General features: G+C 50.8%; 3 protein-coding genes across 3 annotated transcripts; all 3 read right to left on the minus strand.

Annotated features, from left to right (window-relative positions):
- Window positions 1-6,484: 6,484 nt before the first annotated feature.
- On the minus strand, window positions 6,485-7,276 carry BJX68DRAFT_277594 (uncharacterized protein; the record flags this gene model as incomplete). The annotated part of the gene is made up of 1 exon (XM_071048359.1): window positions 6,485-7,276. The coding sequence occupies exon 1, from the start codon at window positions 7,244-7,246 to the stop codon at window positions 6,485-6,487; it is 762 nt and encodes a 253-aa protein (XP_070903743.1). The 5' UTR covers window positions 7,247-7,276.
- A 1,020-nt stretch (window positions 7,277-8,296) lies between these two features.
- On the minus strand, window positions 8,297-9,488 carry BJX68DRAFT_227233 (type 1 glutamine amidotransferase). The gene has a single exon (XM_071038629.1). It carries the CDS (start codon window positions 9,253-9,255, stop codon window positions 8,380-8,382), a length of 876 nt encoding a protein of 291 aa, XP_070903744.1. The 5' UTR covers window positions 9,256-9,488; the 3' UTR covers window positions 8,297-8,379.
- A 2,541-nt stretch (window positions 9,489-12,029) lies between these two features.
- BJX68DRAFT_227234 (uncharacterized protein) lies at window positions 12,030-13,325 on the minus strand. Its single transcript, XM_071038630.1, has one exon. The coding sequence runs from the start codon at window positions 13,053-13,055 to the stop codon at window positions 12,036-12,038; it is 1,020 nt and encodes a 339-aa protein (XP_070903745.1). The 5' UTR covers window positions 13,056-13,325; the 3' UTR covers window positions 12,030-12,035.
- Window positions 13,326-13,367: the final 42 nt, after the last annotated feature.

Genomic DNA, 13,367 nt, shown 5'->3' on the forward strand with positions numbered 1-13,367 from the left:
TAGTAGTAGTAGTAGTAGTAGTAGTAGTAGTAGTAGTAGTAGTAGTAGTAGTAGTAGTAGTAGTAGTAGTAGTAGTAGTAGTAGTAGTAGTAGTAAACGGCCGTGGAGAACAGAGGCCTGGTATAAGATCTCTTCCTTTCGGACCTCCCTTGGGGGTATGAGGGCGTACTAAGCTAGGATAGATACATGATTAAAGTGGTACCTAGTGCCTAGAAAGCAACTCTTTTATTTCTTAACCCTGCCTTTAGTGGGCCAATGACCATCCTGGGGAACCACACACAAACCATCCAGATCCGACGGGTTGCGTATTTCTGGCTGCGATAGAGAATCACGTTTCTGGTCTCCATGGGGTAGGCTATGCAGAAAGTGCGTGCTTAGATGGCAGGGCAACTATTGCAATTTCCTTCAGGTTATGCAGGCGCAAGTATCTTGACTGTGGTTTTTTGAGACATGCATCTCTCCCCTCCCTTTCAGCCCCTCTTTCCACCTGCCCTCCCCTTTCTGCAGCGCTCTGCTCGCAAGTTCTGTAAGGGTTCATTTGACGAAATTTGCTCCCTCTTGTTGATTTTGGGGCCCGATCCCCATCCAATCTGTCGGCCTCTGCAGTTTACTTCTTTATCTCTTTCATTAATTTTCCGTTTATTAACGCACCTCTAAGCCGTAAGTATCCCTTGGGGTGCAAGTGAGCGAAGAGTGGATAGGAGGATTGTACTTGAGGGAGCGGTAGCTAGCACTATCCCTGCCACGATGGCTCGACGCATCATCCTCTTTCCCATTGCCGTCACCCCTCGTAGTAGTATCCTCATCAGACTCACCTGGCCAGGACACTTGACCCGATGAATGAGGAAATACCATGACAGCCAATAGGTACGAAAGCAGATGCGAGTCTTTCATTACTCTATCATAGGTACGTTCAAGTGGAGACAGGGCAGGAAAAAGCAGGGTTGGCTAGCATTTTACTAAGATTAAAGTACTCGGTGGGAGACAGAAAGACCGGACAGGATGGCCTGAAAGGTCCTTGAACGGACTCGACCCAGAGCAGTGTCAAGCTACCCAACTAAAGTACACGGCATAGCCAACACTGATACCGTCCCCACTCAATCGTCTCTGTAAATCCTGAGAAAATTGAAAGTGGCAGGGCCGTCGCTAATATCGGCAGGCTTTTTGACTGACAACTAGGACGATCGATCAGCCAATAACCAACGCCAGCATAAACAACAATCCAAATCAAAGGCTGACTGACTAACCTTGTTCTTCTCGTCATCCACAACCCAGAAGCCTGAAGCTCGATCTCCAACACTAATCTCCTGTCAGTGTCGCGCCAACACGTACCTATATGCTGACGGTGCCAGGGAAGGAGGCGGGGGCGTAGTGACGGGGCTACCCACTAGCGTTCAGAATCATCAAACTCATCAACTGGAGAGATCGGCCAGGCTCCACGTTGATCTTTGGACACCAGGGTCAGGGTGTTGCTGTTGCCCTGGGCAAGGTACTTGTCCCTAGCTCTCAGGGCGTACAGGCCCTGCTTCACTTCTTCAATCTCGAACTAGGGTGCCATCAGTATACCTGGATCAATCATTCGCGCTTTGGACTGGGCCGGACCCGGGGAATAGAGGCGTACAATGGTAGGATGCTCGGGTATAGTTTGCAGGTTCAGTGCGCCGTCCTTTTCGCCGAGGTATAGACCGCCCGGGCGATATTCGATGATGTATGCACCGGTCACGGTGATCATGGTTGCAACGGAATAAAAGGGTTGAAGATTGAGGTGCTTGAGTGCTTGCGGGGCGTTTCTTGAATTGTTGAGTGAAGAGGACGGGGGGAAGTGGGCGGTAGTTAGCTTCAGCTTGTTCGATCATCGGGATCATAGTTTCGATTGAGCTGCTCCGTCCGAATAGCTGCGGAAGGGTGGCTATTCTGCAATGTGATGGTGTGACCATGATGACGACAAGAGGTATAGTGATGATGGCAACGGAATGGGCGTCAGCCAGTCCAGTAATCTCAATCGGGTGGGAATCTACTCCAAAGTCCGCCGCAATACGTCACCATACAGGCTCTGTACGACCTTAAACAGAGTGCATCTGGAGCAAAGGAGCGCCGGTAGCAAGCTGCTGAGTGCAAAGTAGTTCGTTGAATGACGTGGTTATCATTTTTCTTGCATAATACGGCATCTGATTTGTTCAGGCACTGGAATGATGACATGGTCTTTTTCAGCCAAAAAGCAAATGCAAAGTGTCGCAGGGTCAAAGTGGAGATCAGAAGCCACAAACCACAGGTGAGCGTGGGAGGATTCATGTGTCCTAGAAAATGTGGCATGTTAATACCTGAGCCATCTACATACAATTTAGGTTTCCTTGATGGCTGCCACTGTGGAGCCCGGAGATGCTATGGGTCTGCATGATCACCTGGGGGGATGATCTGTCCGCACTGACCCTAGCGCTACAATGTAAATTAAGGACAAAAGCCACCACCGGAAGCGGAAGTCCTAGTATCGATGGTAGTCGGAAGCTGCGGAGGTCCTAGCATGGATCGTGGCCTGAAGCCTCAGGCCGCTCCCGTGACAGTTCCCTTTACTAGTAGTAGTATAACCTCGGGTACTATCAAAGATAGTCGTGTATAGCCTTCCCAACACCCTGAATAGTTATAGATAGTTAATAAGCTCGCACGAAATGTTGCCTCAATGTACACAAGCTACTCCCTAGGGTCTTGAAAAGGTTCGGGCCAGCGGGCCGCAGATCCACAGTGCTGATCATCAGTGCCCGTGGCCAACACGTACTGTAGAAAGACTGAGAAAGAGGGGTAAAAACAACATAATCAACTGAACTGCTTCCGTAGTGATAGTCATTTCATTGAACAGGATACTTGTCGATGTAGAGGTTTGGAATGCGATGAGGCCCTTATGGAGGCTTTGAGAGGCCTAGCGCGCCTTCCTTAATAGTACACAAACATTGTTCCCCAGGCTGGCTTGATCTCTGTGAATACCAGCTGCACTGCTAAGCCCCACGGTAAAGGTTCCTGACAAGATGCCCATCTTTGATAGTTCTATTATTCGGGCAATGGGCTCTGCTCTCAAAATCACCTCTGAATGAGCCGTCGCAGTCGCGACCATCTGCGCAGTACCTCCAGCATTTGACAGGTGAATTGCGCCTGCTGCCATGTATGTCTGGGTTTCTCTGCAAGTCAGCTGGGCAATGTTTCTATTCAGCCGAGAACCGACTGGCCCGAATATCATTTCTGGGGAAAGGCTTGACAGAGGTCGCTACGGCTCCAGGAGAGAACTCAGCCATGATCAACGATGATGCATTCAGATGTCTCTAGAGATCTGTAGGAATGATGGAGCTTTCTAGCTAGGGAGTCGCTAAATATAGCTAAGCAACATGAAAGAAGATATGTGTGCTAGAATCTTCCATGGAAGACAAAGGAGCAATATGGGGGGCTTCCAACAAGGCTACTCGGTCATGGGCAGTTCAACGCATGTAACCATGCCACCTAGATTGCTCAGCTTTAAGCAATCCCTTCTACATAGATTGACTGGGCTTCTTTTCCTTCATTTGTACAAGCTCGAGAGACTATCAGTGAAACTATTTGGTCGTCGCCAGGGCCTTCCCAAAGCAGCGCCAAGGTAGCTTCAGTACGGCTCCGCCACTCACGGGGGATTGGTTCGAGGCATAATGTGTGCATGTGATGTGGATAAGTGCACTTATCTGCTAGAGGGAGGCCTTCAGTTGTTTGAGCCATTGTGGGAAGTGGTTGGTTGTTATTTCGGGACAGATGTCGCATCTCTAGATACAGGCTAACCAATTCGGAGATAGTCAAGCCTGATTAGACCACTCGATTACTTTGGCGAATATTACTTGAGCACAGCTAATAAGTTACTAGCCTTACTGCATATACTACTCTAATCATCTAGCAGTTCTCGCTACACTCAACTCGCACATAAACACGTAGCATAGGACCCCTTCTCTGGACTAAACAGAATCCAATTTCTTTGACCAACCCACCAAGACCATCACGTTTAGATTCTATCAGCTTTTCGTCCCACTCTGGGTGGTCTCTACCACTTGGGCGTCACCCTCGCCCTTGAGATCCCGATCCGACTCGGAGCCTATAGGCGCGACCTCGGGGCTGTCTATCGATCTCGCCCGTATGGGAAGCACAGTTGCATCCGCTGACATCAACACTTCAATCGACCACCCTTTTGAATCCGTCAACCAGACTGGCCAGACTGCTGGGCGACCACGTCTCGGGAAACCGGCCCAGTCTGGATCCATCAATCACAGTACCATCTTGTGGCACCCAGCGGCTCTAGCACCAAGCAGGCCGATGTAAACATGCCCCAAAGCCGCGCCGAGGCCGAGTCCGCCGAGTTGCTCCTCCGGCTCAAGGAGGCTGGAGATACCTGGTGTCCCTCTTGAGGTCTCGTACTATGCTCCAATGGGGTTAAGTCTGAATCTTAATTTTCCAACGAGGTAGGTTGGATCTTGGTAAATGGACCGATCCCCACCCTGTCTAGTACGGGACATGCTAACAACCCCACCCCTGTGTCCTCGCTCATTTGGCTATATTGCCAGGAGAATTGTCGACACGGCAACGGCCACAATTCCAAAAGTGAATGTCAATGCGAATACCAACTGCCAGGAATACTTGGCATCGATCCTTGGCGATGAGAATTGCATCGCCAACCTACCTAAACAAGTATTTCGTTTCCCTTCTTCCCTTCAACGAAGTACTCGACCATAATTAGATGTCGGAAGGGGCGTTATCTTTTTAGCCCGTCGCTTGAGCCCAAGAGGAATATGCGCAGCATAGGGCTGACCATGAGGCTCTATGGATTATACTGTGCTCTTGACCAATCAAGCATCAGTGCAGGTGTACCGAGGCTTTTTCAGTAGGTGATGCAGTTGGTATGGATGATCTACGCGGGTACAGTGATTTAGTGGGTTCAACTCGAGGTATTGGCGGGGAGAGGGTAGATACAAGTAGGAGGAGTATAGTTGAAGACAGTAGTATACTGACTAAGAGACATGCAAAGAGCCTACTTCTATTGCAATAACATGTTGTGATATGCGTCCTCCAATTGGCAGCGCTAATGTGGTAGAAAGTCGTTATGTATCCTCTTTTGATGACTTGTTTTGTGCTGAACTTATTGAGGCATCTCTGGGTAGACGGTAAAGGAGACTATAGCTTAATAATAACAGCCTTAGTTGTCTGCTTCCAAATGCCCGTCCAGCATCAAGAGGGTTCTGTATGGGCTCCCTGGAAGCCTGCATAACTGTGAATGCCCGAGTTGGAGCCCAACCTCGCTAACTACTTTAAAGACGGAAAGCTGGAGACATGGAAGACCACTGCCTAGAAATGTGGAACGCGCAGCTTGCCACCTTGTAGCAGCGCCAGATCTCAATAAAAATATCAACTAGCTATTCTGCTATACTAGAGGCGTACATATCTAACGTACAATGCGGTAAAATTGCTCCGCCAGTTGAGTGGAAATTGCCCAGATCCACAGCCGTATCGACACTGCTATAGTCCTTGGTCATCTCAGACGCATACGCTAGACTTCTAAAGGGATTATCCAGCGCACCTCTCAAGCTATTAAGGCCCACCATTTTCCTAAGGGATGCCATTGAGATTGCAAATGGTGATGACGAGCTCCAAGTTCGATCCGAGGAACACCGCGGTTGATACTCGGTGCTTTTTGGGGCTGTATAATGGCCACAACTACAATCCATCAGCCAAGCTGAACCACCCGACGTCGTGCATGCATAGCAAAGAGTATGATGGCTGGCGGGGACGGGGCAGCAGGATAAGATTAGTACTTATCGGGCGACGTGCTACTGGCTTTGATTATGGGCACTGGGAAAGGTCTATCCCTGCTAGCGGGTGATTTGAGGGTTAGCCATGATTGGTGGTGGAGGATATGGGAAGAGGACACACGGAGCAAGCGCTCTTCTGTATATCCTGAAATAAAGGCCCCGTGTTATATACCTGCAGTAGGTAACGTGAGTACTCCTCGGTGCATACTCATGCCGAACCCCCTTTACGAGTTTTCCACGAACAGATGAGAGGATCAGAGGAGGATGGGCCGTCTAGATCCTCTCCTCTTCTCGCCGACAACATAACCCAAGCCTACAGTGTTTGTGCATCAATGGCGGATAATTCTCTCGCGGAGCGTAGAATTAGGTGCCGGGCTCTAAGTGATAAAGGTCTGATTGGCTTGCCTCCAATTGGCAGCTGCGAAAACATGCTCAGGGCACGTTTTGAAACTCTATGCAGATTTACCCTGGTGGGTTGGATAAGGCTCCCCTTGTTGACCTTGACGGCGTTTAGATCTATACTCAATAACTACGAGTCTCTACGGTCCTACTCATGCTTCTACCTTTTGAATAGCGACACCAAAGTTTCATTGACAATGAAACATTCCAGATTAACTGTCCAGCAATCCTATAGTTATCTTGACTCTAGGTTCGCCATACATGACTTCCCACAATTACCACCCAAACTCCTCATGCTTCCCCTCATCGTCCACAATCTTTAAAAACAAGTCCTTATTGTCTCCCTCCACGGCAGCCCTCGCAATAACCCTGCCCCCCTCGTCAGCATCCTTGTGCCCATGGTAGTTTCCAAACGCTGTCCGACAATACCCCGGCTCAACAAGCACCGTCGAGATCCCCTCCTCCCGCAACGCAATCATGTCCACCGCGGAGATCATATTCACCGCCGCTTTCGAACTGCGGTATACAGGGAACTTGTAGTTCCACGCATTGTACGGCGAACTCTCTGTTAGCGCCACGCCAAACATTCCCAGGCCGCTGGTTACCGTGACGATACGGCGCTGCGGGAAGGTGGAGGCGCGGAGGAGGGGCAGGAAGCTTTCGTTCATGACCGCGACGCCAAAGACGTTTGTTTCGAAGACGGCGCGGAGGTTCTCGCGCAGCGTCGGGTTGGGCTGTGGGGACTGCGCGATGCCGGCGTTGTTGACTAGGACGTCGAGGTGGCCGAATTTCTGCTTGACGATCTCGGCGGCGGCGAGGATGGTTTCGTCCTTGTCTAGCTCGATTACGACGGGGGTGAAGTCTGCAACGTCTGAGTTGGTGTCTGCGGCAATGGCCTTGACGGCTTCGTCGGCTTTGGCTTGGGAGCGTGCTGCAACGACGAGGTGGTATGCGTGTTTGCGGGCGAGGGCTTTGAGGGCTTCGTGGCCGAGGCCTTGGTTGCTGCCGGTGACGAGAATGATGGGCTTGGAGGACATGATGGTGATGAATATTGCACAGTAGTACTCCTTGTTCTGTGCAGAGAGTTGGGAGGTGTTTTGTCGAGTCTTATATATGCTGGCGTCGGGGTTTACAAGTCGGAGATATGGGCTTCCCGATTGGGAAACCGCTTTCCTATTGGTTGATGGCAAGATTGTCTCATCGGCTGTTGGAGATCCGCCCCGCCGCCCTTTGTTCATCCCGTCGATCCGTCTACGCCACCGCTGCGCCGCATCCTATCAGGACAACATTGGAGGGAATCAGGGTTCCCGCCTTGGCCCCTTGCACAAGGTGGAGCTGTCTAGACTCGAACGTGACTCTAGCGATAGGTTACGGATTGAATTGGGCACAGCAAGAATGACGCAGACAGTTATTAGTTTATCGAGTTCAGTTTCACGGTGAGCGTCGATAAAGTGGCTATGATTGGAAATACGCGTGGGGGGGCATGGTGACCGTTGGGGAGTTTGCAGAAATTGCGCGGCTCTCCTGTTGCACTACTCCTGCCTCACCATCCCCCCTCTTCCCACCACATCTTACCAATACTTACTCAGCATTAAGCTCCGCGGCTCGGCCATCCGTTTGCTCCAGTCTCTCCCTAGAAAGGAACCGGCTTCTACTATGTCGGGAATGGCGGCTTGCGGATCAAAAATTACTCGAAGTTGGACACTGCACAGTCCAGGACAATCCCAACATGCACTACTTGCATCAAACCCATCGCCCCTATGCGGGGCCATCCCTAATTACGTTGCTAGGATTCTTGCACAGTCTTAAGAGTCCACTGTTGACTTGGCCCTCCCTCATCATCTTGCCACGATGGTGCTTCGTCACACCCATCGCAGGTATGCTGGGAGCCTGCTCGATGGACCAAGTTGCCGTTACCATCATTGACATCCTAGGCCTTGAGCATTCATGCCGTTCTCCTGGGACGGGCTGATGAACCGAGCCGGGTTTTTGGATGGGCTATTTGGCACTTTTAGATCTTAGTTAAAAAGATCAAGGAAGGACAACTTGACTGTTCTTAGAGCTACTTCGCTTTGATCTTTCTCAAGCACAGCGAAACCCCCCTAGTCTAGCCTTCCATTTATCTACACAATTATACCCAGAAGCCATATATTCCATCTATCCCATCCACTCACGCATGCCCATCATCATCAAACACAAAAGTCCGTAAGACCGCCTTGGCAACCTCCACCCCGTCATGCTCCAGATCCGCCGTCTCCGCCGCCCGATCCGCATGCTCCAAATCCTTAATACCTCCACTCTCCACACGGATCTGAATCTGCCTCTTAACCATATCCTCATCAAACGCCAAATGCGCCTGCGTCGTGAACAATCTATTCGGGATATACAACCCCTGCACGGGCGTATGCTCACTGCGGCCCCAGACGGCGATTTCCGTGTCGGCGGGGAGCAGCTCAAGACCCGCAGATGCGGCTGTCGGCGGCGAGAGGACCTGGTCCTGGTGCATTTGGTGCAGGTGGATATAATCGTTATCCGTGCGGAACAGGCGCTGGCCGACGGGGGTGAGCGTGATCCTGCAGTGCCCGAGTTCCCAGTCCTGCGTCGGCGCAGGCCCGACATCCCCGCCGAGAAGGCGCGCAAGGAGCTGGTGGCCGAAGCAGACGCCCAGAAACCGGAAATCCGGGCGGGTGATCCAGAGCTTCCGCAGCAATCCCAGCAGCGACAGAATCCACTCGTTGTCTGCGTGCGCGTCGTAGACGCTCCCTGTGATCAGGAGCCCGTCGAACCCCTCAAAGGCGTCGACCGGGGGGATCTCCCCCCCCTGCTCGGTTACGACGAAGACCTGGTCGATTTCGACGCCGAGGGGTGGGTGGTGTTCGCGCCCGGCTTTGGCAAAGTGCTCGTGCACGATTTGGCCAAAGGAGCCGCGCTCCGAGTATGTGTCGGGGTGGGGGACGTCGGTTTCCAGGACCATGATGCGCACCATGGGCGCCGTGGGGGTGGGTTTGTAGGTCTGGTCCATGGTGTTCTTCTTGTTGCCTGCCATGGCTGTAGATCGAGGCTGTGTAAAGGTTTCGGCGGGGTTTTTACGGTGAAATGGGAACAGGCGGGCAGGCTGAACCTGAAGCCTTAAGGATGATAGCGAGGGCGGCCTGACGTCAGTCCACTTGGGCTCAACGCCGAGAGCTCAGTACCTGGATAGTGGAGACCGTTCGCGCGAGCCACCCCACCAGCGACGACATTGGACGTCATCACTTTTGTATTGTAGAAGCAGCGGTCGACGGCAGTTACCCACAATTCCGCCCAGGGCTGATCTTATGTCGGGTCATATCGCTCTTGGCAGGCGCCAGGCTCCAAGATTCGAGAAAAGTAGCTTTTTTGCCAAGGAGTACATAACAAGTTTTCCGTAGTACAGCGGGTCTAGATTCCCCAACCTCCCCGGGCCGTAAGCTGTGTTCCGCCGCAGTTAGGGCAAGCCCCTGCCTCCGAGTCGAGGATTCAGAGCATCAAGCACCTAGGGCGACTGAACAATCTCTGACCGAATTTTAAGGCTGATGAAGGCTGGAGCATTTACCCCGGAATATATCCCCCGCTTACCTCGCTTCAAAGTAAATACGACTCAATCCCAGCCTGGGCTGATAACTTATCCTTCTTCGGTCGTCACCTTAGGGGCCCCTCTTCCGGTAGATCAAGGTAAACAATAAGTAATGGTATCAAAATGTTGTGGATCAAACATATTACCCTCTTCCACCCAGCGCCGCCTCATGCTAGCTATATCAAGATCTCCACGTAAGAAGTGAAGAAGAAGATTTGGCTCCTTCGGGATGCCGCTATGGAAGATGGACGGACCCGCAGCAAAGGGCTATTCCATCTGCCGGATCCTACTCGAGGCAGCCGCAGAACTAATGCAAGGTTTCATCGTCCCCTCGCATTTTCCCGGAGATGGAATCATTTGCTGCTACATTCGGTGTGAGGCGTTTGTTCGCAAAGGGCTATCGATTAGACAGCTGCTGATGGTGTTGTTATTGCTCAGGACATAGTACTTGATGCTGCTGAGCTCGAGGTGATTTGCTTAGAAGGTGGGCCTAACCATCTATACCGCTAGACATCCCGCGGACGTAGCGCTTAACTCTTATAGATAAACCCGCCGCCAAATGGCCCTTGATAGGTCCAGCCCGCGACGTGTATCGCGATGCTTCCGAAGGCTGCTGTGTCGCCCTAGCAAAGTCTTGGATGACCAGTTGCGTCAAAAACCGCGCAGAATGCCAGCGCCCAAGAGACCCGTAATTCTAGACCGAGTGGTATACGTTAGAGAGGATTCCGACGCACCATACCTCTACGTGAACGACTCCGCTGCCCGCAGGAAATACGAAATATTAAGCCACTACTAGGGCGGAAAGGTCTCACAATGCCTGCAATCCGGTCCACTTGAAGAATTTGTTCAACACATCCCTGATGCCGCCTTGCCTCTCACATTCTAACGTGCGGTCGAGGCGTGCCAAAGCTTGGGGATGGAGTTCCTCTGGATTGACTCTCTGTGTATCATACAAGACTTACGGGATAACTGGCTTACACAGTCCGCCAAGATATACGAGTACTATAGTAATTCCTGGGTTACAATAGCGACCGACGGTGCAGCGGATAGCACGCAGGGATTCCTGCGAAACTCGAGACGGATAGTGAACGTCAAGGGCATTGACTACCCTGGTGACGGAAAGGGCGAGGTGCCGACTAGTATCTTTATCCGATGAAAAGGCGTCGGGGACGTACTTGATACACCCAGTCACCATCAGGACAAATTTCAATGAGAAGCAGCTAGACGGCGCTGTGTTCCTGGATGTGCACGGTACAGAAGACGAGATTGCCCCCGGTAGCCCGTATTGGTTTTTCCCTGTTGGCCATGCGGACAATGGTATGTGGAGTGGCATACTGGTCAGCAAGGATCAAACTCTCCGCACTTGTGATAGACGCGTTGGACGGGGAGATGGGATGAATCTTGGCTATCTCAAGCGTTTGACGATGGCTGCGCGGAAGGGAATCCAACTGATTTGACAGTTGCTTGGTCTCTTCTACTCGGTAGGTTCTTGATGCATGGATGATATGCATGATCTGTCGTACCTCTCCTGGGAAGTTTTTCCCGCCTATGGCATTAACCCTAAGACAAGATGGTCTCTGTCCTGACTCTTCCTAACCAATATATGACTTCATATTTCGTCCATAGCGGTGACGCCATTTCTAACGCTCTTTCAGAACTTTGACCCAGTAAGTCCGCTCTACAAGAAAGGTAGCAGTGGCGACGGAAGGCTGAGAGCGTCATGACGCAGAGTGAGGCAAAGTGGGCCCTTGCGCGAAAGGTTTGCTGTGTGTTTAGGCATTCAATCAAGGTCTACAAACACCTAAAGCAGGCGCCAAGGGGTATATGACTCTAAAAACTTTGATTTCGTTTTCTGTTTCCTCCGCCGAGGTTGTATTGCGAGATATTGTTGCGGCCTGGGCGGAGGGTATTCTATGGGGTACCATGGGTCCTGATAGCATTTGGTATGGGATCCAGGGTATAATGTGGGTGCTGGAAAAGGAGGAATGTAGAGCTGCGGTGATTTGATTTATTTATACTGTGCGAAACTCACCATGTTCTTTGCAGGACACAGTAAGAGGATTGTGGGGGTTTGATCTGCAGTTGCTCCCCCAATGGTGGTTATCCTAGGATTGGAGCGGTACCCTGTTGATTCAGACACGAATATCCTCAAGAGTTATATGGATACCGTTGTAGTCTCAAGTGCATCTTATCCTTCAAAATAAAAAGTCATCTGTTTGCTACCTAGTAAATTATGATGATCGTCCTTGGACTCCCTCTCCCATATTCAGCTTCCTCGAGAAGATTATGTTCATAATGGCTGGTTTAACCCGATGAATGTTGAGGTCAATTTGCTGTGGATCAGCCAAGCGTAGAGGCCGAGTAGCGAGCTCAAAAGTGTCGTGAAGCTCTTGCAGCTGCTCCGAGCTCAAATCCGGACCTCTCTCCTCAATCCAGCCTATCATCTCCTGGAGAAGCTTTGCGTGTCGTGGAAACCAAATGCCGAACAGACACCGCAGAGATATCTCAGGACCTTGTTGGGCGAATAAATCTTTCAATGCTGGTGTCAACAATATGAACAGGTCAAAACCGGTGATCTCAATGGGTCTTCTCTCCTTGCTGCAAAACAGGTTAACAAAAAGCCATTTGCTATCCTTCAGCTGCGGTCCGACGCGGAGGTAAAATCGTGGATCCGCACCTCGCAAGAGACAGGTTGCAAAGAGAGGAAGTACCAGATGAAGATAGTCGAATTGTCCACGCATCAGCACGGTAAATATAGCATGGTGCCACGATGAAATGTCGACTGAAAAGGCTGGGAGATTTGGTGAGATCTCGTGGAATTCAAGAATCCTCATTAATCCCTGCACAGTAATATGTTTCGATGACGTTGCTGTCTCGGCTATTAAAGGAGCCAGAAGCTGCGGCTTGAAGTTTCCCTTCATAATTGATCGTATTCTGGGCTCATCGCGTAGCACATATTCATGGACCCCGTAGAATGCAGCCAAGAGTACAACGCGGACTGTGGTGCTACCAGTGATTATCTCCAGTCCTCCATGTACATAACCGCCTACCAATTTGCGGATGCCGAACTTCCCCTCAATCGACGGAACACAGACAAGTAAATTGTCTATGAACGCGCAGAGCCGGAGAGAGTCGTGGCCGACAGGATGCGAGACAGATGTCTCGAAGACAGTACATAAATCGTATTCCAGATTAGGCAAGCGGCTAGTCAGGATATAATTGCAGTGAACGTAGGCTAAGTATTTAGACATCACCCGTCTGCCGTAGTAGATATCTGGTAACTGTACAGCCTTGACATGGGCAAGGAGAGTCTGGCATAGTAAATCCAAAAGGTCGAATTTATACAGGCAGGTCTCAATCTCTGCTTTGATGGTTTTGCTTGTCAAAAATTCGAGAACGGAACGGTGTGTGAACTTCACGCAACTTTGGAATGAGCTTAGGCTTTCTGTTTCAGCGTCTATCTTGTTGAATGATTCTTCATCAAAGCCATATGATCTAGAGTCATCATGATCAGAGTCATCATGATCAGAGTCATCATGATCAGAGTCATCATGATCAGAGTC

This window comes from Aspergillus pseudodeflectus (assembly GCF_044049435.1).
Source record: "Aspergillus pseudodeflectus strain CBS 756.74 chromosome Unknown BJX68scaffold_4, whole genome shotgun sequence".
Lineage (NCBI taxonomy): Eukaryota > Fungi > Ascomycota > Eurotiomycetes > Eurotiales > Aspergillaceae > Aspergillus > Aspergillus pseudodeflectus.